This window comes from Varanus komodoensis, unplaced genomic scaffold (assembly GCF_004798865.1).
Source record: "Varanus komodoensis strain SLA01 unplaced genomic scaffold, ASM479886v1 scaffold51, whole genome shotgun sequence".
NCBI lineage: Eukaryota > Metazoa > Chordata > Lepidosauria > Squamata > Varanidae > Varanus > Varanus komodoensis.
In genome coordinates, this window is record NW_025336100.1 from 6,106,900 (window position 1) to 6,121,585 (window position 14,686).

General features: G+C 42.0%; 1 protein-coding gene across 2 annotated transcripts; it reads right to left on the bottom strand.

Annotated features, from left to right (window-relative positions):
• Nucleotides 1-909: 909 nt before the first annotated feature.
• On the bottom strand, nt 910-14,616 carry RETREG3 (reticulophagy regulator family member 3). Of its 2 annotated transcripts, none has more exons than XM_044447372.1 (9): nt 14,219-14,616; nt 12,353-12,459; nt 11,621-11,648; nt 10,035-10,161; nt 9,385-9,469; nt 8,857-8,994; nt 8,071-8,153; nt 3,939-4,071; nt 910-3,581 (listed from the first exon to the last, which is right to left on the bottom strand). In XM_044447372.1, the coding sequence occupies exons 1-9, from the start codon at nt 14,470-14,472 to the stop codon at nt 3,130-3,132; spliced, it is 1,407 nt and encodes a 468-aa protein (XP_044303307.1). In that variant the 5' UTR covers nt 14,473-14,616; the 3' UTR covers nt 910-3,129. The 2 variants fall into 2 exon arrangements, with proteins under 2 accessions (XP_044303307.1, XP_044303308.1); XM_044447373.1 differs by having other exon boundaries at nt 12,353-12,388; nt 14,219-14,272.
• Nucleotides 14,617-14,686: the final 70 nt, after the last annotated feature.

Consider the following 14,686-nt stretch of genomic DNA (forward strand, 5'->3'; position numbering starts at 1 on the left):
ACCACACAAAGAGGCTACGTGGTGGGAATAACTTCAGCAGTCATTACTCTTTCCAGGGGACTCTGTGGTGGTTGCATACCAGGACCCTGGAAACTGCAGTCCTGGGTTCAGACAACATAAGCCATGGCAGTATGAAGAAACCATTGCTTCTTATCATAGTTTCTAAACACCAAACTTACTAGTGTGAAATGCCATTACTGGGTCTGGACAACATGACTAAAACTGGTAAAAAACAACATGGCTTGTCTTGTCTAAACATGACTGCATGCCCCCCTAAGCACTTTAGAGGAAGGCTGAGCTATAAATATATTTTTTAAACCTTTTCCACTCAACAAAATGCAACAAAAGGCTGATTTTCTGCATTGGCTGTGAACAGTTAGCTCTTTTCTAATTAGCTTTCCACTTCCAAATCTCTAGCAAATAAAATTCAACTTACAGTCCATAAATCATGCCAACTCCCTGCCTATGTTCACACATTAACACTATGCAATGCCACAAAGTTGGCTATCTTACCTTGTGTCCTGTATTCACATATTTACGAGGTAACTACTCATGAGTAGTTACCAAGTGCCTCCATCTTCCCTCCAAATGGTGGCACGTATTCCACCAGCCATCACAGCTGGGAATCAGTCCTGCTTGCCCCACCTTCCTCTTGGAGCACTGATTGGACACTTTCTGCAGCTGCCATCCCCACTCCCCTCAGGGCTCCCACAGGATACAAGCAAGAGGTCCAAAGTGGGGAGGAGTCATGCTACCCCCTGCTATGCCACTTGTCTGTTGGATATAGGAGAAATCCGCAGTGTGTTGCTAATATTCCCAGGGGACTAAGCAGTCTTCCAGATATCAATATCAATATTCTTCAAAGAATTATTTTAGTTTGCAACAATGAGGAAAGAAAGGAACTGGAAGTGTCTTGAATTCTTTATTTTGCACCAGTAAGGGCAAAAAGGCTGTGGTTGGCTGTCTTGTTACACAAAAGTTTAGTGAAATCGTGTTCTTATCCACATAAAACAAATTCTAATGAAATAAAGTTTCTTGCCTCAAAAGTTAACATCTTATTTTTAAAAATTCTGCAACATGACAAATTACTCTATAAACATCCACAATATTGGCTGAAAAGGCAGTTAAATATTGGCTGCCACTAGAAAAGGCAGTTAAATACCATGATATTGCCACACAAATGCTACCAAAACCAAGCTGCTTCAAATTTATAAAGCTTCACCTTCCTGAGTCTCTTCTGCAAGAATGGGCTATTACACATAAGCATCTACATCACATTACTGCTTGGCCAAGAACAATAGGCAGTGTGCCATAAAATGTCTTCAAATGCAAACTCAGGAAACTTCGAAGACTGAAAGATTACTCAGAGTTCCAACACTGAGTTGGAAGTCAAGTAAAGCTCTCTAATTGTATATACAGGCATTCAAGATGATTCAGTTCAGCAGATTCACAAATTTCTATAAGAAGTTGGATAGTACCTAAATAAAACTTTAGGATGTTGTAAGCTACCTAAAGATGTAAAACCACAGCATTTAGTCAAGTCTCTGTTCTGTCCACAAAGGGTCACCAAGATGGCTTTATACCAAGCAGAATTACTCCTAGATTACAAATTTCCAATAGTTTTGCAGAAAAAATTAATTTGGAGTTCTGTGTAGGAAGATATGAAGCACCAGAATCATGAACTTACTAGCTATAGCACAAACATAAACTCCTCACAGTATGTGCAGTCCTATGAAGGCCTCAATTCTTTGCAGGTGTGAAATCTTGGTTAAGATCATGCAGCAATTAAAACACTTCATGCTGGTTTTACTCAAACAAGGAAAAACAGATGGCTGTGGTATTGTGAACAGTCCCAGCAGCAAATATTAGTTACTTCCAGATACAAATTCTACATGTTTTATTCTTGAGGAACACAGCACCATCTTCACAGCAACACAGAAAGTTTCATCAAAATATTAAAATAGATATCCCCAAACCTGTCATTAAGCCATTTGATTTAAATAGCTTTGAATAATCAAAGCATTAATAATATACTAAGGTCACAGAGATGCCCCCAAAAGGTACAACACTGCTCCCATGTTGTATTCTCAAAGGCATATTCTGAGGGAATATTCTTAAACAGTGAACCATTCTTTTATGACACATTTAGAAAATCTTAGGGAAGTAGGCCATAACTTTGCTACTACCTCCATCTCTAATAGTGAACTAGCTTTCTATAGGAGCTGTACAGTGTTCAGAGTAGGGTGTCTGAGAGCACTCAACATCCATGATGCAGAAATTGTTGGCAAGTTACCAACAGCTAGACAGGACAGACTGACAGGCCCCTCATCAGATTACCTGTAAGACATTCCAAAGGAATCACACAACTTCAGTGTGGGATTAAAAAAAACCAAGGAAGTATATTCTTGTCTCTCATATTGCTCTATGCTTTGGTGACTGTCACAGGAGGACTAGGGGCCAATCCTTTCATGTTGCTTCTGCATGAACCTTCATGGGGCTAGGGTAGAGCGTATTCTCCCATTACAGGCAATTTCTTTTAAAAAATAGTGATATGTGTATGTGTGTGTGTGTGTGCGCGTGTGAAAATGAGAGAGAGAGATTCTAATACACTAAAAATATTGCCATTATATCTGGGGTCATTCCATGCAAATATTTACTGGGGATACAGGTAATTTTTAACACCTCAAGGATGCCAGAGGCTGAGAAATACATTTTATTGGACTTAAGCATTTACATCTTAATCCAGGAACAAGATGCAATAGTTGTCTCTATCCCTACAAGATTTTATCGGGCTTCTTAGCTAACGTTTAATTAAAGACAATTCCTGTCACCCTAACTTCTGTTTCATTAAACAAGAACTAAGCTCTGTTGGGGACGCTCCTTTAAGGAGGACAACTGCCGCTGCAAGAATAGGATATTTTGCCTTTGAACAAAGAGTGTAACACACAGCAAGCCAAAAATCTTGCCTGATTTTGCCCCAGCAGGAATTTGTTCTGAAACACACCACCTTCCAAATTTGCCCAGCTAGATCATGCAGCAAATGGTTGGACACTATCTTATTCTTGCAGGACTTTTCCATCTCTGTGCCATGAGACAAAGGATCCACAAAAGGGGAAGGAAGACAATGTTTTATTGAGCATGGGAACTGGAAGGATCCATCTGACTCAATTCTGACTGATCCAGCAGTTCAAAGTCATCCCCTTCAGCATCTGTGTCCAGCTCTGAGCTGGAGGTGTGGAGCAAGGCCTTGGCCTTTTGCTGCTGCCTGTTGCCATGCATGGAGCCTGAATGGGAGGCTCCTGACAAGGCAAGCTGGATCATGCCTCTGGTTACAAAGCCAGCTAAGTCATCTGTGAGGTTATGTGCCAATGGCAGCTCACCCAGGAGGAGCTCTGAGGTCACTCCCTCCTGGTTGTGAGAAAGCCGCTTATCTTCCTGATCCTGTGTTCGGGCAGCGAGGCTAGGGATGCCTATACTGGTATCATCCTCATCATCTATGCCTGTCATCTCGGGGTTGATAGAAGGGAAATCTGGGAGATCTCGGGCAAAGGATTCCTCAGGGTCACTCTGGGCATCAAAATCTACGGAGAGAAACAGAATTCATCATTTAAAACCATAATATGACTTCTTCTCTCACCACCAAACAAATTAACTTCATTTTCAAGAATAATTCCTTTTATGCTATATTGCCTCTCCCAAGAATCCACAATCAGGACATTAGCAGTTATCAGCATGAAAGAGAACTACAGAAACTCTAGCTACATTCACTTATTTAACCAAACTGTTTGCTTTCTGTGAGAAAGAGAAAAATCAAAGCTTCTGTACTACAGCAGACACTCAGAACAGAATCTGGGCAACCAAGAACAAACTACTGCATTATTTCATAGCAACTGTATCCTGTATATACCCTCTGCCTATCCAGCAACAACTGTCCTTACCTTCAGATCCCTCTGTCAAGGGGGTTTGGCCTCTTGACAGATTGAATGTCCCATTCTCAGTATAGGATACTTCCGCATCAGAGTGCTCTGAATCAGAGATAGCCAGCTCCTTAGCAACAACTGCATCATCCAACTTTGGAGAAACAGGTAACAAACAACAATCTTAGCAAGGTTATTTTCAGTACCAGACTGAAGAGTAGTCATGCACAAAGACAGGAAAGGCCAGCGGTTTTTTTAAATAGAAAATGCTCAAGGAAATACCAAAGACAAGTGATTTTTCATACTGAAAAGGTATCCCAATCAACATATCCAGAGTCTACCAAAAGCGGACAAAGTTGATTTGATCTGATTAACTTAAAACTAAAGCTGGGCTGAAATTCCTGTTGTGTAAAATTATATAATGCACCTATTTAGGCAAAAGAGTTCCTGAAGTTTCAATGCAGGAATGTTTTAAGAAGGAAAATTTGCTGAACAGGAAAAATGTGTGTGTACATGTAAGACTGAATGTGGAATGTCAACAAGATGCAGTTAATTGGCTGCGCTTGGAGAAAAAATATTGGACAAAGAACCACCAAAGCTGATATGATGGTTGTGTAATTAATAGGTGACGTAACAGAACAGACCTCTAAAGGTGATATTCAAGCCAGAACCTTCTTCTTTACCCATGGATAAATGATTTCATTATATAATAGAATTGTTTTACTGCATATTTTTATATATCAAAATTAAGTTAGCTAATTTGCTGTTACGCTTTTGGCTTTGAAAGCCATCTTGAGATCTGTCTTGGATATAGACAAGATAAACATGTTAAATACATTTAAAAAATCCAACACATGTAAGTCCAATTAATGTACAACCAGGACACTTAATCAAAGGACATGTTTTCCACATGGGGAAAAATAGTATTTAAGCTATACAGAAATAAACAGAACTCTGAGAAAGGCATGGACACCAAAGAAATAGTTAGCAAGTTCCCTGCTTCTGATTACATGACCTGGGTTGGTGAGGTTCTGCTCCAACACTGCTATCTATTTGAACAAATGTGAAAAGTATAAATGGATTGAATTTAATCTCATTTTATGTAAATAATTGTGTTCTGGATGTTTTAGACTCAGTGTGTGACTCTGTTTAGATACAAAGGTGGTATCTAATGGCAATTTCTGGTTCAATTAACCCACAGATAGTAAAGATGCATCCTGTATATCCCTAGTAGGTAAATTCTGTAATGTCCAAACCCAGAATTTTGGGTTAAACAATTCCAAGTTAACCCAAGAACAAGCTAGAGCAAGCTTAAGAACACCTTAAGGTTGTCTAACAGACAAACAGCCAAGATAATCCTAGGTGTCTGGGTTGGACATTATGGAAGCCACCTAGAAATCAGGTTGTTGCACAAAACTGGGTTAATTAGCCTAGGAATTGCTTCCAGACACTATCATATCTGAAATGGATTAATATCTCATGCTGTGATCCATGCATTTTGAACATTCCCTCCCCATTTTTACAGGGACACGTGTACTTGCTTTGAAAGAACAGGGATATTTTATTGCTTTAGTGTAGCAGGGGAAATTTATTTCCCTGAATTTTTCAGGCTGAGGTTTTGCCATGGTTACCTTGCTAAACTTTAGAAGGTAGCTGAGGTTTCTAGCTAACCCATCAGGAAATGTGACCTTGCCTCACACTGTTGAGTAGCCACCAGGAACAAAACAAATGATTTAATAAAGCAGGAGGTGGGCTATAAAATTAAGGTAAATATATTTTTTTGGGAAAGGAGATGGTGCCTATATATCACTACCACTGCCAACTGAGGCTAACACTCCATGCATTTGGTAAAACAGACTCTACTTCTTGTTAGCTTATGGTATTTGCTCATCCTTACAGTGCTACAGGACTGTACACTGTTAGCCCCCTGGAAGTTATCATGTAGGATACAGAATGATCATGAACACAACTAGCATTTTGACATATTACTCTAGGTGTCAGCACAAAATAGCTGTCCTGGGAGGTACAGCAAGGAACAAATGACCTGCCCAAAAGATGGAGTACAAGGTTAGGGTAGGGGTTACATTAAACAACTCAGTTTAATTGACCCAGCTTCAGCAAAAAATAAATAAAAAATGTTTCAGTGGAAGCCTAGCTCACAGGAAACCCAGATACCAATAAGGAATACATTAATGACTTTTCAGATGGAAAGGACAGGATAGCTTCGTTGGTGTCAAGAAAGATACAATGGTACCTTGGCTCACGAACTTGATCTGTTCCACAACTCTGCTTGTGACCCAAATTGGTTGTGACCCAAGTCAAATTTCTTCATAAGATTCAATTTAAATAAGGTTAATCTGTTCTGGCCCCTCCGAATGTGGTTGAGAGCCAATTTTTGGTCGTGAGCCAAGTCAAATTTTCCCATAAGGTTCAATGTAAATAAGGTTAATCAGTTCTGTAACTATTTTTTTAATCAGAAAAAATCGAAACAAAGTGACAAAGAACAACAAAGTAACAAAGTACTGTACAGCACAGTGGAGAACACTAACCTAGGTTGTGGGAAGGTTATTGTTTTGAGAGAGTCCCCCTCCATAAGGACACTGAGGAGATCTCTTTCAGGGGTTTCCTCTCTCCTTTGTCTCTTAGCTGCAGGGTCAATTTTGGTGAAAAATCTGTCTATAGTCACTTGCTTTTTCCTGCACTGCATAACCCTCCAGAAATGAGACCACATTATCGGTCATCAGATGCAACACTCCGTTCGTTACAGTTATGTTGGGGTGGTGGTTCTCAAAGAAATCCTGGCATGGGCGCACTCCTGCAGGAAAGATGGGCACAATCTTGGCCATCTCCCCTCCCAACAAGCACAATTGCGGCCATCTCCCCCCCGTCCCCCACCCCAAGTGGGGAGATGGCCACACTCACAGTCACGTTCATTCAGGGAAGATGTGCGTTATCGTGGTGGTGCTGTGCTGTGCCCGTCTTTCCTGCAGGAGTGCGCCCGTGCTCACGCATGTCTTCTCTGCACAACTGCGATCGTGGCCATTTCCCCACTTGGGGGTTGTGGGGGGGGGGGAGATGGCTGCGATCGTGGTCACCACCCAATGCAGAGTTCATGACCCAAGTCAAACTTTTCATGAAATTTCTGTTTGTGAACTGATTTGGTCGTGAACCACGGCATTCGTGAGCCGAGGTACCACCGTATCTGGGGACACATGGGGTTAGGAGTATGTGAGGAATCCGGGGGTGGGAATCCACTGGATTTTCTAGGCTCAGCTGCCCAGACTCCAGTCTGCTTTGTCTTGGGTCCAAGTTCCTGGTGAGCACATCCAGTGTTTACAGGGCATTCACCATGGATTGAGCCCCACATGCTGTGCGAGCAGCACCCTTCTTCTGTACCTACTATTGCTGGCAGTGGAGGGTGGGGAAGAAGGTGGTTGCTGGGAACAGTGCCTGGCACACCACACCGCCTTTTTCTGTGCCTCCCACTGCTCCCAATGGAGAAGGTTGCCAGGTGCACAACACAGGGTCCATGAGTATTTGTGGATGACTTCTCGATTCAGCTCACTTTGCAGAACCTGGCCAAGCATGAGAGGAAGTCCGTGGATGCTAGAGGGACTGATTCCAAAAGGGTTTGTCCCAGCCCTACCCCCTGGGTACCATGTAGCCTTCCCTTGAGATACAGTCAAAAAATATTTAATCACCTTTACATTAAGTGAACTGAGCCAACAAGAATTTGTGTCTTTTTCTAAGTTTGAGAGTAAGAGTCAACTATAGTGGTCTTTGTCCACTTGGATTTTGGTTGACTTTAGATGTTTTGATTGAGACCATTTAACAAGAGTATGAAAAATCCTGTATTTGTGTAGCGATTTCTCTGAGATTCCTCCCACTCTGTGACCTGTGGTGCTTAAGAAAAAGAACTATGTTACCCCTCCTAAGCTGACTAGAGTAGTCAGAAGCATAGTCTGACAGAGCACAGTGCTTTAAAAAAAAATCTAATGAAGCTTTAAAAACAATTTCCTATTCAAATTAAGATTAAGAGAAAAGAGCCACCAGAAGATATTACATGCTTCAAATCAGTAAACTATATACAGTGACTCACAGGCTAACATACTGCTCCTCCCTCCAATCCCAGCAAGATCTGCACTACGTTTACCTTGGGACAGAAGGCAGCAAGCTCTTCTTCACTGTCACTCCCATCAGCATTACCAGGATGCTGCCTCCGCATCTGATGTTGCACTGCAGTGAAATCAGGGCCCAGAGAAGCAGTTACAGATTGGAAAGAATACCTCAGTATGTCCACAAAGAGGTCAATCAGAAGAAAAAGGGGCTGGACAAAAGCAAAACTATTGAGAAATAAACTAGGCTTGCTAGAGACTGCAAAGGACACAATGGACATATCAAGACCTGGAACAACGGCTGACTTCTGTGCCCTAATTAGGTGTGCAACAATCCTGATCAGAAGGTTTTAATCCTTAGTTGTTTTAGAAAACGTGCTAATTTCCAAGAAATTGTGGTTAGATCAGGAAGGATATTCTGACTGTACTTCTATTCAAACTACCCATGTGCTGAATTTATCATGTCACAAGCAAACAGGGGATGGATGAAATATGCAACACCCCCCCCCCCCAATCCCACCCATTAAATAGAAATAAGAATAAGAGCCAGGGTGGAATAGAGGTTAAGAGTGTGGGATGGGGACTCAGGAGATCTGGGTTCTAGTCCTCACTCAGCCATGCAGCCAACTGGATGACTTTGGGCCAGTCACAGACCTTCAGCCCAACCTACCTCACAGGGTGGTTGTCATGGGGATAAGACTGAGAGCAGGAGGAGGAGAATGATGTAAGCCCCTTTGAGTTCTTTAAATAAGAAAAAGGCAGGATATAAGTCAAATAAATAGATAAATAAATGGGTCAAAGTTAACCAGCTGTACCAGACTTACATTGCTTTTCCTTATGCTTAGACATCATGTAGCCATGAACACTGAAGTCCAAATGTTGCAGAGCTGGCTTCAGTTTGGCATACAGGCGTTGACCCAGATGGTGGTAAACAGCAAGTGGCCACAGTAGGAGGGAAAGCACTGGAGGAAGAGGATGATGAGAAGGCTGATGCTCACTGAACACTCCCAAGGAGCATTTCAGGAGACTAGAAATTTTTTAGTGCAAGGCAACAAGAACACTTAGCTTACGACAGTGTTTACGATGTGGACTTCCAGATGTTTTGGCTTACAGTTATCACAAACTCTAGGTAGTACAGCCAACACTGAGTGATCATGGGAGTTTTTGTCCAGCAACATTTGGTGGGCCACACGTTGCCCACCTCAATTTTCAAGTAAACTGAAGCAAACTGGATCAGGCTCTGGCTGAAGCCAGCTTCATCTCATAGTCTGGCCTAATTGTGTCTAAAAGGATCTACCCTTTCAAGTGAAGAGCACTCTATTGTACAACCCTCCCTTGACACAGTTACTCACTTGTTAGATAGGCAAGACAGACACCTGGAATGTACTGGCCCAACACCGCCAAGAATGTGAGGACACCACAAGCAAGAAGGCAAAACTGAGGAAACAAAACCCAAAGTTAGTTTGATCTGAATTAAGGGAAGCTAGCAAACTGTCTCTTATGACACAAGACCATACAAGCGTATTTTAATTGCTGCCAGCAAGCAGCAAATTGTCTTCAGAACAAAGACAAATTTCTCAAGCAGATATTCTGCCTGAGAAGACTTGTGAAAGCAAGGGGATAGGTCAAAATACTCATGAACTGTAGTTGTCTTAGTCCTGGCTGGTGTTGAAGGAACCAGGGCAAGAACCTCTAGAAAGCAGGTGGAACCAGGACCTGTCTGTTGAAAGTCCCATTGTATAGGATGGCCACAATATTTTCTGTCTGCCCTTTTCTACACTTCCCTTTCTATAGCTACCTCTACATTTTCCACTGTTCTGGCACAGAAAGAATACCTGTACCCGTGCATATATATGTATTTGTAAATGTAGCATGCAGTCTTCCTTGTAAGTATGGGCTAATTCTAAGGGATCCCACTCTCAGATTTTTGATTTTGATTAACCCTCCCCCTTCCCACTTCCCCATTATCAGATGGCTGATACCAGAGCGGGCTGCTTTTCACCTTGCCCGGATTTTGCCTTTTGAAGCCCAACAGGTTCCTCAAGAAGCTGTCTCCTGTGACCCATCCTTCTGCCAAATAGTGACACAGTTCAGGCACACTCAGCAGTTGAGGGTGGACATAGCCCCAGCTGGAAGGACAAAGATGACATCTTACCTTGCTAATCAAGTATCAACAAATAGATCCTACTGCAGTTTTAAAATGGCCCTCCCCTCATGTGTTCTCATTATACCTTTATGAAGCAACCTAATCCTTCTGTTTTACAAATTAGAAACCAAAATTTAAGTAGTGATTTGTCCTGGTTAAATCCATAGCAGAAGTGGAACTTGAAACTATATTTCTTACTTGCACACATACAGTGCCTTTCAGCCTGCCTCTGTTTTTCAAATTCTTGTTTGCTTAATCCAAGTGGATGCCTTCCCAACCACCAATGAACCTGCCTACAAGACTAGAGTTTTCCTGTGCTAGTAGCAACAAAGAAACAGCTATCTCACTGAAGAGGCAAAATCCTAACTACTCCCCCTGCAAAATGCGTTTTCCTGCTGCTGTAAGGGGCACAGAAACAGTCATCCCTAGATCTCAGTGGGCTGAGAGAGTAGGTTTAAAACCGCCCCATCCAGAGGTATGTGTGAGAGAGTGAAGGAGGATGTAAAAGTGCACATTTTTGTGTGGACTCTGCATCCGCCCAATCTGACACTAGATGGTTTGGTTTGTTCACACCTACTCTAATTCAAAAAGTCTAATACAAACAAATGGCATTTCAGCACACAAATCCCATAGAAATAAATGAGGGTTTCCTCAATATAAAGGGACATAAACAGAATAAACTTTCATAAAAATTGTCATAGAAACTGAGAGCCAGTGTAGACAGTGGTTAGAATGTTGGACTGGGACTTGGGTGATCTTGGTTTTAGTGCTCACTCTGCCATGTAGTTTGCTGACTGACTTTAAGCCAACCATGGGCTCTCTGCCCAACCTACTACTTGTTGTTGTGAGGATAAAATGGAGTGGGGGATCGTGTAAGCCACACTGGGTTTCTTAGGAGGAAGAACACTGGGGTATGCATGTAAACTAACAACATCAACAGCAGTAGGCAGCCTAGTGATGGTGGGACAAACCACATTTATATATTCACAATTAGGTTACATGAAGAGTATTAAATAACTTTGACTGTGCACTTAGAAAAATTAAAGAATGGCAAAACGAATGAACAGCAAAATGAGGATGTTTCCCATCCTTTCAATACATTCCTTCCACAAAAACTGTGGATTACACAGAACTAAGTGAATGCAGAGTTCAAGATTTCTGGTTTGTGTGACTTATAGTTAAGTCCTAATGATGTTTTACTGGACTTGCTTTGGAATAGTAGTCTAACTTCCAGGCAAGCATAGGGTTGCAGCCTTACTTGCAAAATACCAGGAAAGACAGTTGAACAACAATATTTAGAAACAATATACTTTTTCTTTAATCCACCCATTTAAACTAATTTATTGCCAAGGAAGATCTACATTTATAAAAAGCCTAATAGCTAAGCTATACAAGCACAGATATCATGAAACATTCAACAAATGGAAGCAAATTTTTCATACCTTTCATTATCTAATTCACCAGGTTGCACTATTAGAATATTAAAGAAACATAGGGATTAGTTGTAAAAATAAATACATAGGACAAAACTTTGCTGCATCATTAAAACAAGCAGATGAGTTGTAAATCACATTTTTACTACTGCTATCCCATAACAATCATGAGTTACAGATCTGAAGTACTTTATCATATCTTGTGCTTCCACTTTTATAAATTCACTCACACTCTCATCCTATTGTATTTTTAAAACTTATACACCACTGTTCATTGGAGCTTCCAGTAAGCTTATACAGCAATGCCTGTTTTGTTATTGAACATCACTACATCAGCTTGATGTGGAGATCTTACAACCAGTACTGGAGCTTGTGCAAATTTTCTTTTGAGGTCTAAGCAAAGACAGTGGTTCTCAAAATATATGAGTTCTCTGGATCTTTGAACAGAGCCCCAGTCCTAACCATTACCTTTCAGCCAATACAATGCCAAGGTCCCTGTATAGCCTGACCTGGATCAATTGCCAACACTGGGAGGAAAAGTGAGGCAATTCCTGACACCACTTAGGCATTCCTTACTCCTGGAACAAAATAATTCTCTATTCTCAATGCCTAGATAGGAGCAGAAAGTGACCTGGGAGGCAACTGATTTTGTGGCATCAAGTATACCTTGGTTTGATCCTGGTTATGAAGGGTAGGTGAGGGGAATGAGCTACAACTAAAACTCAAGGAAACAGAGCTTACCTTTTATTTCAGGCCAAATGTTGTTCTTCCACTGATCTAAACATAATAATAGTATCAAGGTGAATGCAATCAGGAATATCAGATGCAGAGATGTCAGAGCAAAAAACCTGAGGAAAAACAAACTTAGTACATTATCTCTTCTGGAACTGTTACATGAAAATCAGAGGGCAGTCAGGCCATTGAGCAGTAGGAGCTCAGAAAAAAAAGTCAATAGGACTGATACTAGCAGATTAGAAAGCAAAAGTATTATAAAGCTAATACCCCAAGGGCTCAAAATTACCCTTCTACAGCATTCAACAAACCACACCTCCAAGAGCTTTTTATACTCTTAGTGACAGGAAATTCCAGTTACTGCTCTAAAAAATTATTAAAAAGTTTCTCTTAATTTTTGAAACTGTAAATTTACCAAACAACTGGCATGGTCATTAAGCACCTTTCATCTTGCCTAATAATTTTTTTCTACCCCTTTTAATTTTTTGGCTTAACATCCAACCTGATTATGAGCTCTAATGAGCAAAAATACCTAACACACATGAGACCTCAGGCATCCATCTATAACAATGTTAATTCACCTTTTGTATCCTACAAACAGAATAAGCACACTTTCAGATTTTTTTCCATCATGCACATTACTTAACCAATAAAAACCAATAAAGGTAAGACTGCTGCAGCAAAATTCTGGAGGATCAAATGTTGGAGTACTTTTGAGAGATGAGGGTTCTCCACCCTATGCTTGCTTCTAGTATGTGGTTTCCTAAGAATTGGTTCCAAACATAGCTCAGCAGGTTGGTACTGCAGCCACCTGAAGATAGCACAGGGACTGAACAGTTCTCCTTGTTACCTTAGGCATTGTTACACCCAGAGAAGGTTGATGCTCAAATTAAGCAGTCAGTTAACAAGATACTAAAGTGTTATCCACTACTCTCTAAAAAGGGGGCGGGGGCGGGGGCGGGGGCGGGGGGAGAGGATAAGAAGCCAGCGATCTCAGTGATGACATAAAGCTAGATCTTGACTGGGCAAACAGAAGGCTTTGCTGTGGGGAGCAATGAGATTCAGTCTTATTGTAGATCAAAGGAGTTCCATAAAAGGCACTCGATCCTCAAGAGACTCATTGCCAAAAATAATTGGGAATCCCTGTATTAAATCAGCCTAAAGTTTAAAGCCAGAACTTCCCATCCAGCATCCAAAGAATGCCATCAAGCCCACAAGGTGTCCCATGTCCCCATGCTGGGAAACAGCCTTCCTTATTCATTACATTGAGGGAGGAAACTTTTGAAGTTCAGCATGCTCCAACCTGTTCTGACAAAACTGGGTAATGACTTTTATTGGCACCTTTTCTCTTGGCAAAGATACATATGAACTTTCTGAATAACAAAGTTCAAGCTAAAATGGACATGCAACTCAGATCTTTCTAGTTACAATAAAGCACAAATACTTTTATTCACTTCGGACGGATTGTGTCTTGATCTCAAAACAGAAGACATGAACAAGCAAGAATGATGTTTCCTACACAGTAGTGAAAGTTTTTCTATGTCAGTTTGTTTTAACTTCCTAATCAAAGCTAAATACAAGTATAGGACCGGGAAATCGAAACTCAATGCTAGTTAGGAATCAGATAGACCGGGAGCAGTCAAGAGCGTTAGCAATGCTTCCCTGGAATAGTCCACACACCACCTCCAAGTAAAGTCAGGCCTGTATTTTTCCTGAAAGAAGGAGCTTTACCAGGGTCCCTAATTCCTTCTGCAAACCTTCAAACAGTCCCAAGCAAACAAGCAAACCCGCCCTCCCCCAGGGCGACGAACATGTTTGCAGCCCGGAGACAGGCATCCCCCCTCAGCCCTCGAGCCCACTGCCAAGGTTGCGCACCCGAAGACCGCGTGGGCGAAAGCCCAGCCAAGTGCGCTCCTCGCCGGCCTCTCCCAAACTAGCGTGGCCTGCAGGGCACTCAGAGCCGGTTCGTAAGGCCCGAGACGGGCTCCCAGGAAGGCGCAGAGTGCGCGCACTCGCTCCTGCCGCTCCGATGATGGGACCTGAGCATCGCGAAGAGAACCGCCTCCGCTACTCCTGCTGCTCCCAGCAGTCCATCCTGCTACCGCCTCCATTCTTCTTGAGCCCAGCATCACCGGAAAGCCGGTGGGAACGAAGATAAGATCATCGTCACCAACAGCCGCCACCGCAGTAGCAGCAGCACTAATTCAAGAACGATCTAATGGCTGCTCCCATGCCGATGCAGGCAGAGGAAGCAACAGGATTGGACGCGCCATATTGCTGTACGGAAGACTCAACCAAAATATATGCGCACTCCCATTTCGGCGCATGCGCGTTGCCAAGGTA

Excerpts from the sequence above, each read along its gene's own strand:
- RETREG3 (XM_044447372.1), bottom strand. The coding sequence starts at position 14,472 with ATGCTGGGCTCAAGAAGAATGGAGGCGGTAGCAGGATGGACTGCTGGG. Across the intron at positions 10,162-11,620 it reads GGTGAATTAGATAATGAAAG|CTGGGGCTATGTCCACCCTC; the intron begins GTATGAAAAATT and ends TTGTCCTTCCAG. Across the intron at positions 8,154-8,856 it reads TAAGCATAAGGAAAAGCAAT|TGCAACATCAGATGCGGAGG; the intron begins GTAAGTCTGGTA and ends ATTTCACTGCAG.